Raw genomic sequence first — 14,745 nt, 5'->3', positions numbered from 1 at the left:
AGAAAATACCATTTGGGACCATCTGGCGACCCAGAGTTCACAAACAGAACACGTAGTTCACGACCGATATCCTTTGATGCATTTTACATAGAATTTTACAGCACAGAAACAGGCCATTTGGCCCAACAGGTCTCTGATGGTACTTATGCTCCACATTGCCTCCTCACACCTTTCTTCATCTAACAGAAAAAGGAGGCTTATGTAAGGTACATAATACAGTAGAGAACCAGGCTAAATACAGAAAGCACAGAGGAGATCTAAAAAAGGAATGAGGGGCAAAGAGAGAGTATGAGAATAGATTAGCGACTAACACAAAAAGGAACCCAATAGTCATTTATAAACATATAAATAATAAAAGGATTGTCAAAGGAAGGTTGGGACCGTTAAGGGACAAGAGGGCATGGCTGAGGCACTAAATAAATACTTTGCATCCGTCCTCACTAGAGAAGGGGATGGTGCCATTGTAGCAGTAAAGGAGGAGGTAGTAGTGATATTGGATAGGATAACAATACATAAAGAGGAGGTACTTAAATGATTGGCAGTGCTCAAAGTGATGGACTTCCAGAAGGCATTTGAAAAAGTCCCACATTTTTTTTTATTCGTTCATGGGATGTGGGCGTCACTGGCGAGGCCAGCATTTATTGCCCATCCCTAATTGCCCTTGAGAAGGTGGTGGTGAGCCGCCGCCTTGAACCGCTGCAATCGTGTGGTGAAGGTTCTCCCACAGTGCTGTTAGGAAGGGAGTTCCAGGATTTTGACCCAGCGATGATGAAGGAACGGCGATATATTTCCAAGTCGGGATGGTGTGTGACTTGGAGGGGAACGTTCAAGTGGTGTTGTTCCCATGTACCTGCTGCTCTTGTCCTTCTAGGTGGTAGAGGTCGCGGGTTTGGGAGGTGCTGTCGAAGAAGCCTTGGTGAGTTGCTGCATTGCATCCTGTGGATGGTACACACTGCAGCCACAGTACGTCGGTGGTGAAGGGAGTGAATGTTTAGGGTGGTAGATGGGGTGCCAATCAAGTGGGCTGCTTTGTCCTGGATGGTGTCGAGCTTCTTGAGTGTTGGAGCTGCACTCATCCAGGCAACTGGAGAGTATTCCATCACACTCGTGACTTGACTTGTGCCTTTTGGATGGTAGAAAGGCTTTGGGGAGTCAGGAGGTGAGTCACTCGCCGCAGGATACCCAGCCTCTGACCTGCTCTTGTAGCCACAGTATTTATATGGCTGGTCCAGTTAAGTTTCTGGTTGATGTTGGGGGTTTCGGCGATGGTAATGCCTTTGAATGTCAAGGGGAGGTGGTTAGACTCTCTCTTGTTGGAGATGGTCATTGCCTGGCACTTGTCTGGCGCAAATGTTACTTGCCACTTATGAGCCCAAGCCTGGAATGTTGTCCAGGTCTGGCTGCATGCGGGCTTGGACTGCTTCATTATTTTAGGGGTTGTGAATGGAACTGAACACCGTGCAATCATCAGTGAACATTCCCATTTCTGACCTTATGATGGAGGGAAGGTCATTGATGAAACAGCTGAAGATGGTTGGGCCGAGGACACTGCCCTGAGGAACTCCTGCAGCAATGTCCTGGGGCTGAGATGATTGACCTCCAACAACCACTACCATCTTCCTTTGTGCTAGGTATGACTCCAGCCACTGGAGAGTTTTCCCCCTGATTCCCATTGACTTCAATTTTACTAGGGCTCCCTGGTGCCACACTCGGTCAAATGCTGCCTTGATGTCAAGGGCAGTCACTCTCACCTCACCTCTGGAATTCAGCTCTTTTGTCCATGTTTGGACCAAGGCTGTAATGAGGTCTGGAGCCGAGTGGTCCTGGCGGAACCCAAACTGAGCATCGGTGAGCAGGTTATTGGTGAGTAAGTGCCGCTTGATAGCACTGTCGACGACACTTTCCATCACATTGCTGATGATTGAGAGTTGACTGATGGGGCGGTAATTGGCCGGATTGGATTTGTCCTGCTTTTTGTGGACAGGACATAACTGGGCAATTTTCCACATTGTCGGGTGGATGCCAGTGTTGTAGCTGTACTGGAACAGCTTGGCTAGAGACGCAGCTCGTTCTGGAGCACAAGTCTTCAGCACTACAGCTGGGATGTTGTCGGGGCCCATCGCCTTTGCTGTATCCAGTGCACTCAGCCGTTTCTTGATATCACGTGGAGTGAATCGAATTGGCTGAAGACTGGCTTCTGTGATGGTGGGGATATTGGGAGGAGGCCGAGATGGATCATCCACATGGCACTTCTGGCTGAAGATGGTTGCAAACGCTTCAGCCTTGTCTTTTGCACTCACCTGCTGGACTCCGCCATCATTGAGGATGGGGATGTTTACAGAGCCTCCTCCTCCCGTTAGTTGTTTAATTGTCCACCACCATTCACGACTGGATATGGCAGGACCTCAGCGCTTTGATCTGATCCGTTGGTTGTGGAATCTGTCTTTCGCATATTGCTTCTGCTGTTTAGCATGCATGTAGTCCTGAGTTGTAGCTTCACCAGGTTGGCACCTCATTTTTAGGTACACTTGGTGCTGCTTCTGGCATGCTCTTCCACACTCCACATAAGAGACTGTTAGCTAAGATAGAAGCCCATGGAATCGAGGGAAAAGCACGGACTTGGTTAGGAAGTTGACTGAGCGAAAGGCGACAGAGTAGGGATAATGGATAGGTACTGACATTGGCAGGATGTGACTAGTGGAGTCCCGCAGGGATCCGTCTTGGGGCCTCAATTGTTCACAATATTTATTAACTACTTATTAAAGGCATAGAAAGTCTCATCTAAGTTTGCCGATGACATAAAGATTGGTGGCATTGTAAGCAGTGTAGATGAAAACATAAAATTACAAAGGGATATTGATAGATTAGGTGAATGGGCAAAACTGTGGTAGATGGAATTCAATGTCGACAAATGTGAGGTCATCCACTTTGGATCAAAAAAGGATAGAACAGGGTACTTTCTAAATGGTAAAAAGTTAAAAACAGTGGATGTCCAAAGGGACTTAGGGGTTCAGGTACATAGATCATTGAAGTGTAATGAACAGGTGCAGAAAATAATCAAGAAGGCGAATGTAATGCTGGTCTTCATATCTAGAGTACAAGGGGGCAGAAGTTATGCTGCAGCTATACAAAACCTTGGTTAAAGGGACAGTGGCAGCGTGGATACAAAATTAACTAAGGGTCAGAAAGCGGAGAGTAGTGGTGAACGGTTGTTTCTCATACTGGGGGGGGGGGGGGGGGGGAAGTATACAGTGGTGTTCCCCAGGGGTCAGTATTAGGACCACTGCTCTTTTTGATATATATTAATGATCTGGACGTGGGTATAGAGGGTATAATTTCAAAGTTTGCAGATGACACAAAACTCTGAACTGTAGTTAACAGTAAGGAGGATAGTAACAGACTTCAGGAGGACATGGACAGACTGGTGAAATGGGCAGACACATGGCAAATGAAATTTAATGCAGAGAAGTGTGGAGTGATGTATTTTAGTAGGAAGAATGAGGAGAGGCAAAATAAACTAAATGGTACAATTTTGAAGGGGGTGCAGGAACAGAGAGACCTGGGGGTGTACGTACATAAATCTTTGAAGGTGGCAGGACAAATTGAGAAGGCTGTTAAAAAAGCATATGGGATCCTGGGTTTTGTTAATAGAGGCATAGAGTACAAAATCAAGTAGGTTATGCTAAACCTAAACTGGTTTGGCCTCAGCTGGAGTATTGTATTCAGTTATGGGCACCACACTTTAGGAAGGATGTGAAGGCCTTGGAGAGGGTGCGGAAGAGATTTACTAGAATGGTTCCAGGGATGAGGGACTTTGGTTATGTGGAGAGACTGGAGAAGCTGGGATTGTTCTCCTTAGAACAGAGAAGGTTAAGGAGAGATTTGATAGAGGTGCTCAAAATCATGAAGGGTTTTTACAGAGTAAATAAGGAGAAACTGTTTCCAGTGGCAGAAGGGTCGGTAACCAGAGGACACAGATTTAAGATAATTGGCAAAAGAGCCAGAGGTGACATGAGGATACATTTTTTTACGCAGCGAGTTGTGATGATCTGGAATGCACTGCCTGAAAGGGCGGTGGAAGCAGATTCAATAGTAACTTTCAAAAGGGAATTGGATAAATTCTTGAAAAGGGAAAAAAATTACAGGGCAATGGGGAAAGAGCAGGGGAGTGGGACTAATTGGATAGTTCTTTCAAAGAGCCAACACAGGTACGATGCGCCAAATGGCCTCTTCCTGTGCTATAATACTATGAGCATATCCTTCTATCCCTTTCCCCCTCGTGTTTATCCAGCTTCCCCTTAAATGCTATTTGCCTCAACTACTCCATGTGGTAGCATTCTAAACACTAGAGGTTTCTTCTGAATCCCCTATTGGATTTATTAGTGACTATCTTCTAATTATATTATTTTCTCACCAAATGCCTGTCCAACACTCTCTAATTTATTGATGTGATCCCTCCTTGGGCAGTCCATTCCAAACATTCACTACTGTGTCACGTAGTTATATCTGGTCCATCCAATCAACTTCCCTCCTGAGCTTCAGCCCATACCCCCTCGTTGTTTGTTTATCTTGGGGTCACGGTAAACAGATTCTCAGAGTTCAACTTGTTGACACCCTTAAGGATCTCTCGAGCTTCTCTATTGTAAAAAAAAGACTCAGCTCCTGTAGTCTCTACATGTACCTCAGGTGTCTGATGCTGGGTATCAGACAGGGAAAAGGAAAGGGCTTGTATTTCTATAGCATCTTTCACAACCTCGGGACGTCCCAAAGCACTTTACACTTCAAAAGTACTTCATTGGGTGTAGTCACTGTTGTAATGTAGGGAAACGCTGCAGCCAATTTGTGCACAGCAAGATTTCACAAAACAGTGAGATAAATGACCAGTTAATCTGTTTTTAATAGTGTTGGTTGAGTGATAAATATTGGCCAGAACACTGGGGAGAACTCCCTACTCTTCGAATAGTGCCATGGGATGTTTAACAGCCACCTGGAGGGCAGGAGGGGCCTCGGTTTAACGTCTCATCCAAAAGTGTAGCACGTCCTCAGCACTTCACTGAAGTGTCAGCCTTGATTACTTGCTCAAGTTTCAGGAGTAGGGCTTGAACCCACAACTTTCTAACTTGGGGGAGAGAGCTACCACATGAGCCAAGGCTGGCACCTAAAGAATCAATCACAGTGTGGGACTGCAGTCACATGTAGGCCAGACTGGGTAGAGGTGGCAGATTCATCCCTGAAGGAAATCAGAGAACCAATTCGATTTTTTACGACAATCTGGCAGCTTTCCTGGTAATTTTACCTGGTATCAGCCTGCAAGGTGCCAGATTTATTTCACAATTTACCATGGTGGGATTAGAACTCTTGGCCTCTGGGTGCCAGTAATACAGCTACTGAGCAACTGTACTTTGCGTATGAGACTGGGGTGGGAGGGGATTTTTAAAAATTCGTTCATGGGATGTGGGCGTCGCTGACGAGGCCGGCATTTATTACCCATCCCTAATTGCCCTTGAGAAGGTGGTGGTGAGCCGCCTTCTTGAACCGCTGCAGTCCGGGTGGTGAAGGTTCTCCCACAGTGCTGTTAGGAAGGGAGTTCCAGGATTTTGACCCAGCGACGATGAAGGAACGGCGATATATTTCCAAGTCGGGATGGTGTGTGACTTGGAGGGGAACGTGCAGATGGTGTTCCCATGCGCCTGCTGCTCTTGTCCTTCTAGGCGGTAGAGGTCGTGGGTTTGGGAGGTGCTGTCGAAGAAGCCTTGGCGAGTTGCTGCGGTGCATCCTGTGGATGGTACACATTGCAGCCACAGTGCGCCGGTGGTGAAGGGAGTGAATGTTTAGGGTGTTGGATGGGGTGTCAATCAAGTGGGCTGCTTTGTCCTGGATGATGTCGAACTTCTTGAGTGTTGTTGGAGCTGCACTCATCCAGGCAAGTGGAGAGTATTCCATCACACTCCTGACTTGTGCCTTGTAGATGGTGGAAAGGCTTTGGGGAGTCAGGAGGTGAGTCACTCGCCGCAGAATACCCAGCCTCTGACCTGCTCTTGTAGCCACAGTATTTGTATGGCTGGTCCAGTTAAGTTTCTGGTCAATGGTGACCCCCAGGATGTTGATGGTGGGGGATTCGGCGATGGTAATGCTGTTGAATGTCAAGGGGAGGTGGTTGGAGACTCTCTTGTTGGAGATGGTCATTGCCTGGCACTTGCCTGGTGCAAATGTTACTTGCCACTTATGAGCCCAAGCCTGGATGTTGTCCACGTCTTGCTGCATGCGGGCTCGGACTGGTTCATTATTTTAGGGGTTGCGAATGGAACTGAACACTGTGCAATCATCAGCGAACATCCCAATTTCTGACCTTATGATGGAGGGAAGGTCATTGATGAAGCAGCTGAAGATGGTTGGGCCGTACCATCAAGTGTATCAGTGGACTTGTTGAAAATGGGACACTGGGACCTAGGAGATGTTATGCAATCAGACTTGCTCCTAATTACTTCTCTGTTCAGAGCAAGGCAGGTCTGTTCACTTGTTGCAACTGTCCCTGGTCACAGGAAGTTCAAAAGGGGGCACTACCTGTGCTGGTAGAACACCCAGCTCACTTTAAACAGCGCTTGTAAGGTACTATACAGGATTGCTGTGATCTCATGCATGAGGGTGGTTCATGCATGTGCTGTCAGGCTTTACGCTACCACCTGTGCATTGGGGCAGAATTTAGGCAGCTTTATGCTAAAGATTACATTTAGTTAGGGTCAAAGTAACTGGAACAAGATTTCATGATTTCTCTGTGGATTACAGAGCGAGTTTCTATTCTGGTAACTGCTAACGGAGAGACAAACTCAACAACAACTTACATTTCTATAGCGCCTTTAATGTAGGAAAATGTCACCAGGTGCTTCACAGGAGTGTAATCCAACAAATGTTGACACTGAGCCAAAGAAGGAGGTATTAGGAGGAGTGACTAAAAGCGTGGTCAAAGAGGTAGGTTTCAAGGAGCATCTTAAATGAGCGGAGAGGTTTAGGGAGGGAATTTAGGGTCTAGACTGCTGAAGGCTCACCCACAAGGGTGAAGTGGAGGAAATGGGGGAAGGGTATGAGGCCAGAGTTGGACGAACACAGAATTGTGGATGAGCTGCAGTTTATGGAAGGTCGAAGATGGAGGCCGGCCAGGAGAGCATTGGAATTGTTGAGTCTGGATGAGGGTTTCAGCAGCAGATGGGCTGGGGCAGGGCGGAGACTGGTGATGTTACGGAGGTGGAAGTAGGTGGTCTTTATGATAAATTTTGTTTGCTAACGCTCCTGTGAAGCGCCTTGGGAAGTTTTACTACGTTAAAGGCGCTATATAAATGCAAGTTGTTACGATATGGGGTCGGAAGCTCAGCTCCTGGTCAAATAGGACTCCTAGGATGAGCCCGAGACAGTGACAGGTAGGAGGATGGAATTGGTATTGTGGCAACTGAGTTTGTGGCAGAGGTCAAAGCCAGTGTCTTCCCAATGGAGGAAATCGTGGCTCATACAGGGCTAGATATCAGAAAACTCTACACAGAAGTACTTTAAAGAATATATTTCTTCTATATATCTGTTGTACTTACTGCTCAGCAAATTATAGGAATGCAGAAATCATTCTTATGTTGCATTCCTGCCCAATCTTGGAGAGCTAACATTTCGGGCGAGCTAGAGACCTGAGGCACACTTATTAACAGGACAGTGTAAATTGGGGGCTTGATGACAACCTATATGTGTTAAACTGTGCGTCACTATCCTTATCTGTGTCCTTGCCTTCTTCCTGATGAGGCTGGCTTAGGTAATTTCCTGAGTGCACAGATCAGAGCAGAAGTACTTTGTGCAGAGTTGGGAACAATCCATAGCTGCTGATGCTGCATGTTTTTAAGAGGGAAAGTAATAGCGACTGATTCAGGAGAGGAATGTGCCTGGCACGTTTCCAAACTGCATAGAGTCTGAAATTTAAGTGAAAGAGTGGGAACTTCAAATTATTTCTGGCTTTTGTTTTTTCTCTTCACTTTCTGCCCTTGTGTTCTGGACAAGTGCCCAGCCCTATGGGAGGACTTGACAGAGTGAACTGAAAAGAATGGGGCAGAATGAAGCTCACCAGGCGGAGGATTTAGAGGTACATCGTCGAAAACGGCACAGTCGCTTATTAACGAGATGTGGTTTTGAAGCTTGTGTTGGTTTCTTTGTGCTGAGTTTTGGAGGCGTTGACTGAGAGTGAGCATGTGTGGGACCTTGCGGGGTTTTCCTGGCTTTGAGAGTTTCAGGCTGTCTCTCTCTCGGGGTAAAATGTACAAGTCTTCCCTCCGACCCCGTGTTTGTTTGTGTGTCTTAGATTGTTAGTGGCATGTGTGTTGCATGAATGGTCCAAATGGCTCTTGATCCATCTGCGTTTGACTCATTAAAACTCTTAACTCTGCATGTCCCTGTCACCCTTTGTGGATTTACAGCTACTTAACCAACATAGTTCGCCAGGGATCGAGTAGTTCCTATTATTGCTGCACCTCCCCTCCCCCTTACGAGTAATAACCAATTTCACAAGCTTGAGTGTAATACTTTATTGAGAATTCATTTTGATAGTTTTCCCTCGTTCACGTTTTCTCTTAAAATCGTATGGTGGATCGACCCTCATTCTAAAAGCTCTTGTAGAAGTGGTAGGGAGGGAGCTTGTCTTCAGTTACCATCCTTCTTCATCCTTCGATGCTTCTAAAGCTGATGAGTTGTGAGCCTGAAATGGGACGCCTTCAACACTAAAGAGGCCATTTGCTGTTGCTCCTACTGAGATTTCTGGCCCTAAATGGTGGCGTTATTGTAAATGCGCAGTGTGGTATAAGCTGCAGCAAGCTCCTCTCAGTCTAAGGGCATGGTGAATTAATAAATGGGCATGGTTTCCCTCAATCCATCCTACCCATTTCATGTGCTGGAATTTAGACATTTTTATTTCCTATGTCTCCCCGTCGAGACCCCCTTCTCGGTGCGTCCTCCAGTCGGGCCTCCCCCTCCTCGTCGTGTCCCTGACCTTAGTGGGCAAGCGGGAGACCTGTTCCCTGAGCTCGGCAAATGGGACCTTATGATGGGGAATTAACGAGAGTATAATGGTAACCTCGGGTAACTTGCCGTTTGTTTTTGTTTGTTTATAAATGCTCCCTGTCTCTCTTTTTGGCAATGCTTGCATCTCTCAAAGTATAGTGGAGATCAAAAATACAGCATCTTGATAGGAGATACAATCTTGTTTCCTCCATTTTGCAGCACCCTGCGTTGGTAACCAGTGTGCAAGGCTGGTGTGCGACAGTTGCAATTAGAAAATACTGTCTGTGAAATATTTTTAAAGTGTCTCTTATGGTAAATGTAGTGCAGTAATATTTCTTTCTAATATTTTATAGAATGCATCTGATGGCAGTTTATTAGATCTCAAGACCCTGGTTGAAAACCATCTCCAAACAACCATGGTGAGTGATGATTATTTCCCCTTTGGAGGGCCTGATATCCGACATGTGGAACCCCATCGCCATGCTTAAAGGTCTCTGAACCGTCGGAGAAATCCACCCAATTGGGCTTTATGTTTACCCGCTGTGGAATGCACACTCCGCTCACCTCGGCCCCCGAGGCTTAGAGACACCAAGTGTACATAGGGGGTACTGATGGAATTTGCCCAGGTTAAATGGATGCTATGAGAAAGGTTGAAGGCTCTGTCACTGAATTGTTCCCTCCCCGATGTTAGATATTCTCCCTCTGAACCTGCTCCATTTGCCACACAACTGATCAACAAAACTCATTGCACGCGTGGCTGGCTGGTTGGTTGAAGTCACAATTACCAGGGTTACCTGGTTACAACACAGGTTTACTCTTATCTGAAGCATGAGTGAAGAGGTATCTGTAGAACCCAAACCATATTCTGTTGCAGAGCCGAGACACACAGTAATCTCTTGCTCTTTTTTGCTAGCCTTCAAACTAGATTTTTCAACAGTTTGACTGTAAACACTGCACCATATCAATGAGATATATGGTGTGGGACTAGGTTGGGTTGAGTTGGCTCCAAGGTGACGTGCCTGGTGATGGCCAATTGGATCTGAATTCATAGTATGTTACAGCACAGAAGGAGGCCATTCAGCCCATCGTATCTGTGCCGGCTCTTTGAAAGAGCTATCCAATCAGTCTCATTTCCACCACTCTTTTCCCCATAGCCCTGGAATGTTTTTCTCTGCAAGTACTTATCCAATTGTCTTTGAAAGTTGTTATTGAATCTGCTTCCACCGCCCTTTCAGGCAGTGCATTCCAGATCATAACTACTCTTTGCATTAAAAAACATGTTTCCTCATGTCACCTCTGGTTCTTTTGTCAATCACCGTAAATCTGTGTCCTCTGGTTACCGACCCTTCTGCCACTGGAAACAGTTTCTCCTTATTTACTCTGTCAAAACCCTTCATGATTTTGAACACCTCTATCAAATCTTATAACCTAAGGAGAACAAACCCCAGTCTTTCCACATAACTGAAGGCCCTCGTCCCTGGCACCATTTTAGTAAATCTGTTTGGCACCCTCTCTAAGACCTTGACATCTGCCTTAAAGTGTGGTGTCTAGAATTGAACACAATACTCCAGCTGAGGCCTAACCAGTGATTTATAAAGATTTATTGTAAACAATTTTACAACACCAAGTTATAGTCCAGCAATTTTATTTTAAATTCACAAGCTTTCGGAGGCTACCTCCTTCCTCAGATGAATGTTGTGGAAATGAAATCCTCGAAATGAAATCTCATTTATAACTCACAGAACAATATCCATATAAAGATTTAGTATAACTTCCTTGCTTTTGTACTCTCTGCCTCTATTAATAAAGCCCAGGATCCCATATGCTTTTTTAACAGCCTTCTCAACTTGTCCTGCCACCTTTAAATATTTGTGTACATACACCCCCAGGTGTCTCTGTTCCTGCACCCTCTTTAAAATGTACCATTTAGTTTATATTGCCTCTCCTCATTCTTCCTCGTAGGAATGTGTCTACTCTGTACCTGAACCATCTCCTTCTTGAAGGCCTCCCATTGTTCAATTACTGTTTTGCCTCCCAATTTTTGATTCCAGTCTACCTGGACAAGATCCCTTTTTAACTCACTGAAATTAGCCCTCCTCCAGTGCAGTATTTTTATACTTGATTGTTCCTTGTCCTTTTCTATAACTATTGAGCTGTCTAGCAGGCTCGGTAACTCTAAATCTCAGCCAGAGAGCTCCACACTACTCTAGGGCAATGTTGATGTTTGATCATCCAGCCTGGCAGGTAGGTGGGATGTGGAGGGGTAGACTCACTCGGTGCGGAGCTCAGATTATTCCCACTTGTCTCCAGTTAACCCTGCAAGCCAATGATGTAATGCTTGGGAGTGGGTCCTGACTGGGCAAGCAGCAGGAAGCTTACTAGAGCTCCGTGCTGTAACTGATGATCACATGAGATGGTTAACGACTCTGCCCCTGAGTCTGCTCCACCTCCCGCACAAGTAGCCATCAAAACTCAGTGCCTTTAACCCTCTCAGCTATAGCAAAAAAAACCTTAATTACTCAAGTCTCTTCATAACAGTAACCTCTCATCTCTGGTAACATCCTAGTGACTCTACACTGCATTGTATCCATTGATTTTATAACTTTGCTATAATGGGGTTTCCAAAACTGCGTACGATGCTGTAGCTGAAGTAACTAAGGTCATGAGCAAGTTCAACATTACCTGCCTGCTTTTGTGTTCTATGCTTGTAGATACACAAAACCACGTGTCATGTCTCAAATTAACAATTTCATCCAAAATGTGCTATTCACCTTTTTCTGCACTGAACTGCACCTGCCACCTATCTCTGTCCTCCTCTTGCCCCAGTTGCCAACCTCTCCCCAATTTAATGCAAGTGAATTTTTATATTTCCTTAATTCCTAAATCTAAATCAGTTAAGTGTGTACTTTTGGCCCTATACTCTGGAGCGTACTGCCTTTTCCCAGGCACAGAGTGAAGAGTGTGTAAAGAGTTTGATTTTTATGGGAGCTCAGTGGTAAGTTTTAGATAAATCTTGCCTTTCCTCTTAAATTCAAATTTCTGCTCCTGTAGCTAAGTAGTTGCCGGGTTAGTGAAGGTAAACAAGTTAAGATGCTCATTGGAAATGGGCTGAATGCACTAGCTTAGAAGAGAGGTGAGTTAAAACAAACAATTGCTAAATTAGTTAGAGTATTTAAAGTTAACTGGTTCCTAGTGACAGCGAGTGAGGCAGCACCAGACTGAGTAAAGAGTTAATTCTCACCATAGTTTGGTGCTAGTGAGAGTTCAGGCTAACACTAGGGAGTTCGGGTCAGAGGTAGTTCGGACTAAAAGAAGTGAGTTGAGGTTTACTTTCTTAGATATTACACAGCGTATTATCGAGAGCCAGACAGTCTGGACACACGAGCAGAGAGGGTCCTGGCAAGATCGGAGAAGTAAAACATCTTCTATTAATTTACCTAGCCAGAGTTTGGAATGCCTCAGAGTTCGGCAGCGAGGACAGTGGTGAGTAAACATTTTATTTTTAGTTGAGTTCGTAACATTAAAAGTTGAAGGAGAAGGAACCCTCAGGATGTGCAGGCCACCCTGGATTCAGGGGCCCCATGTCTGCAACTGGAGTCTCTCGAGGGTAAAGTTGATGCACTCGAGGGCCAACATCTCTGGGGAGTTCTCCCCGGTGTCCTGGCCAATATTTATCCCTCAACCAACATCACTAAAACAGATTATATGTTCATTTATCTCATTGTCATTTGTGGGACCTTGCTGTGCGCGAAATGGCTGCCACATTTCCTATATTACAACAGTGACTATGCTTCAAAAGTACTTAATTGGCTGTAAAGTATTTTGGGAGGTCCTGAGGTTGTGAAAGGCACTATAGAAATGCAAGCCCTTTCCTTTTCCCTGTCTGATACCTGACGTCAAGACACCTGAGATATATGTAGAGGCTACAGGAGCTGAGTTTTTTACACTAGAGAAGAGAAGCTTGAGAGATGATCTCGAGGTATCAGGATCCTTAAGAGTGTCAACAAGTTGAACTCGGAGAGACTGTTTACCGTGACCCCAAGATAAACAATGAAAGGGTTTGGGCTGCAGCTGAGGAGGGAAGTTAATTGGATGGACCAGATATAATTACTTGATACAGAGTGGTGAATGTTTGGAATGGACTGTCCAAGGAGGTGATCGAGGCTGATCACATCAATCAGTTAGAGATGTGGTGAGAAGAATATCGGTCGTGAGCTATGTGTTCTGTTTGTGAACTCTGGGGTGGCCAGATACTCCGATATGGTATTTTCTGGTCCTGTATATTCTTCTGTTCCTAAATGCCTCTAACGCGCTACCTCTCCACCTTTACAAGACTCTTCGAAACCTACCTCTTTAACTAGGCTTCAGTCACCTCCCCATTCCAGGCATTCATTCATCTCTAGGAGGCATCTTGGGGCGTTTGTTAAGTTCCAGGTGCTGGTTGTTGTAAGATGCCCACCATCAGGCAGGAGTTTCTATGAGATTTAAGACAGGTTAGAACGTATAGTGGCAGATAAACCCAGGTAAAAAGATTGCCCTTTCCATGACTTCTCCTCCTCTGTATTACAGTGACAGCAGCATCAGTGCGGTCTCTGCAGTTGTGTTATAAAACTTTTCAGAGAATTTTGCTCAGAAACCTCGAATTCATTAGCCTAAATTCTATGAAACCTTTCTTGAGATGACCTCACGGTTCTTGAACGAGACCAAGTACATCAATAGTGCTCTCACAGTGATGAAATAGGCTCATAACGCCGAAGGTTTCCACAATGTAGGGACGTGTAGGTTGAGTACACTTGGCAGAGGAACCATTTCATGAGTAAACGATTGAAGTAGAAACTTGTTAAAATGTCTTGATGTTTCTCTTTAAAGTTGATCTTTGTGATTGAAACTTCAAGAACTGTTTCTGAAAACCCAATTGCTGCAGCTGCTGGCTTGTCCTAGTTTGCCATTCTAACTCGCTCCTCCTACTCTCTGGCCTAAGGTTGCTGATTCCTGCTGGGCTCTGGTTCCTTGAGTGTGGGCAGCCCTGTGGACCAAGCAGCCATTCTTTAGTTATGAGCACCGAAGATTATTAGAGTGTTGGACTGTACATCAGAGCTGGGTCTACACATGTCGCCATACAGATCGGCAAGCAGACACACACTCTATCTCCCTCCTTTTTTTCCACTCTTTCCCCCCCTTTCCTTTTTTTCCGCTCTTTCCCCCCCCCTTCCTTTTTTTCTGCTCTTCCCCCCCTTCCTTTTTTCCGCTCTTCCCCCCCCCCTTCCTTTTTTTCCACTCCCCCCCCTTCCTTTTTTTCCACTTCCCCCCCTTCCTTTTTTTCCACTTCCCCCCTTCCTTTTTTTCCACTTCCCCCCTTCCTTTTTCCACTTCCCCCCCCTTCTTTTTTTCCACTTCCCCCCCTTCCTTTTTTTCCACTTCCCCCCCTTTTTTTTTTCCACTTCCCCGCCCCTTCCTTTTTTTCTATTTCCCCCCCTTCCTTTTTTTCTATTTCCCCCCCTTCCTTTTTTTCTATTTCCCCCCCTTCGTTTTTTTCTGTTTCCCCCCCCTTCGTTTTTTTCTGTTTTCCCCCCCCTTCGTTTTTTTCTGTTTTCCCCCCCTTCGTTTTTTTCTGTTTTCCCCCCCCTTCGTTTTTTTCTGTTTTCCCCCCCTTCGTTTTTTTTCTGTTTTCCCCCCCTTCGTTTTTTCTGTTTTCCCCCCCTTCGTTTTTTTCTGTTT

General features: G+C 45.5%; 1 protein-coding gene across 9 annotated transcripts in view; it reads left to right on the top strand.

The window, feature by feature from the left end:
* Positions 1 to 14,745, top strand: part of pnpla7a (patatin-like phospholipase domain containing 7a) — an 81,688-nt gene that overhangs the window by 6,223 nt on the left and 60,720 nt on the right. For 6 of the 9 annotated variants that reach the window (XM_067972860.1, XM_067972865.1, XM_067972859.1 and 3 more), the window contains exons 2-4: positions 8,035 to 8,116; positions 9,381 to 9,446; positions 12,469 to 12,510. In XM_067972860.1, the coding sequence (XP_067828961.1) occupies positions 8,078 to 8,116; positions 9,381 to 9,446; positions 12,469 to 12,510 (147 nt within the window). In that variant the 5' untranslated portion in view covers positions 8,035 to 8,077. The remainder of the gene's footprint in view (positions 1 to 8,034; positions 8,117 to 9,380; positions 9,447 to 12,468; positions 12,511 to 14,745) is intronic. The other 3 variants (XM_067972862.1, XM_067972863.1, XM_067972864.1) reach the window with 3 other exon arrangements.

This window comes from Heptranchias perlo, chromosome 37 (genome assembly GCF_035084215.1).
Source record: "Heptranchias perlo isolate sHepPer1 chromosome 37, sHepPer1.hap1, whole genome shotgun sequence".
Taxonomy (NCBI): Eukaryota; Metazoa; Chordata; class Chondrichthyes; order Hexanchiformes; family Hexanchidae; genus Heptranchias; species Heptranchias perlo.
The sequence above is the reverse complement of the archived record's forward strand: the minus strand, read 5'-3'. Positions and strand labels throughout refer to the sequence as shown.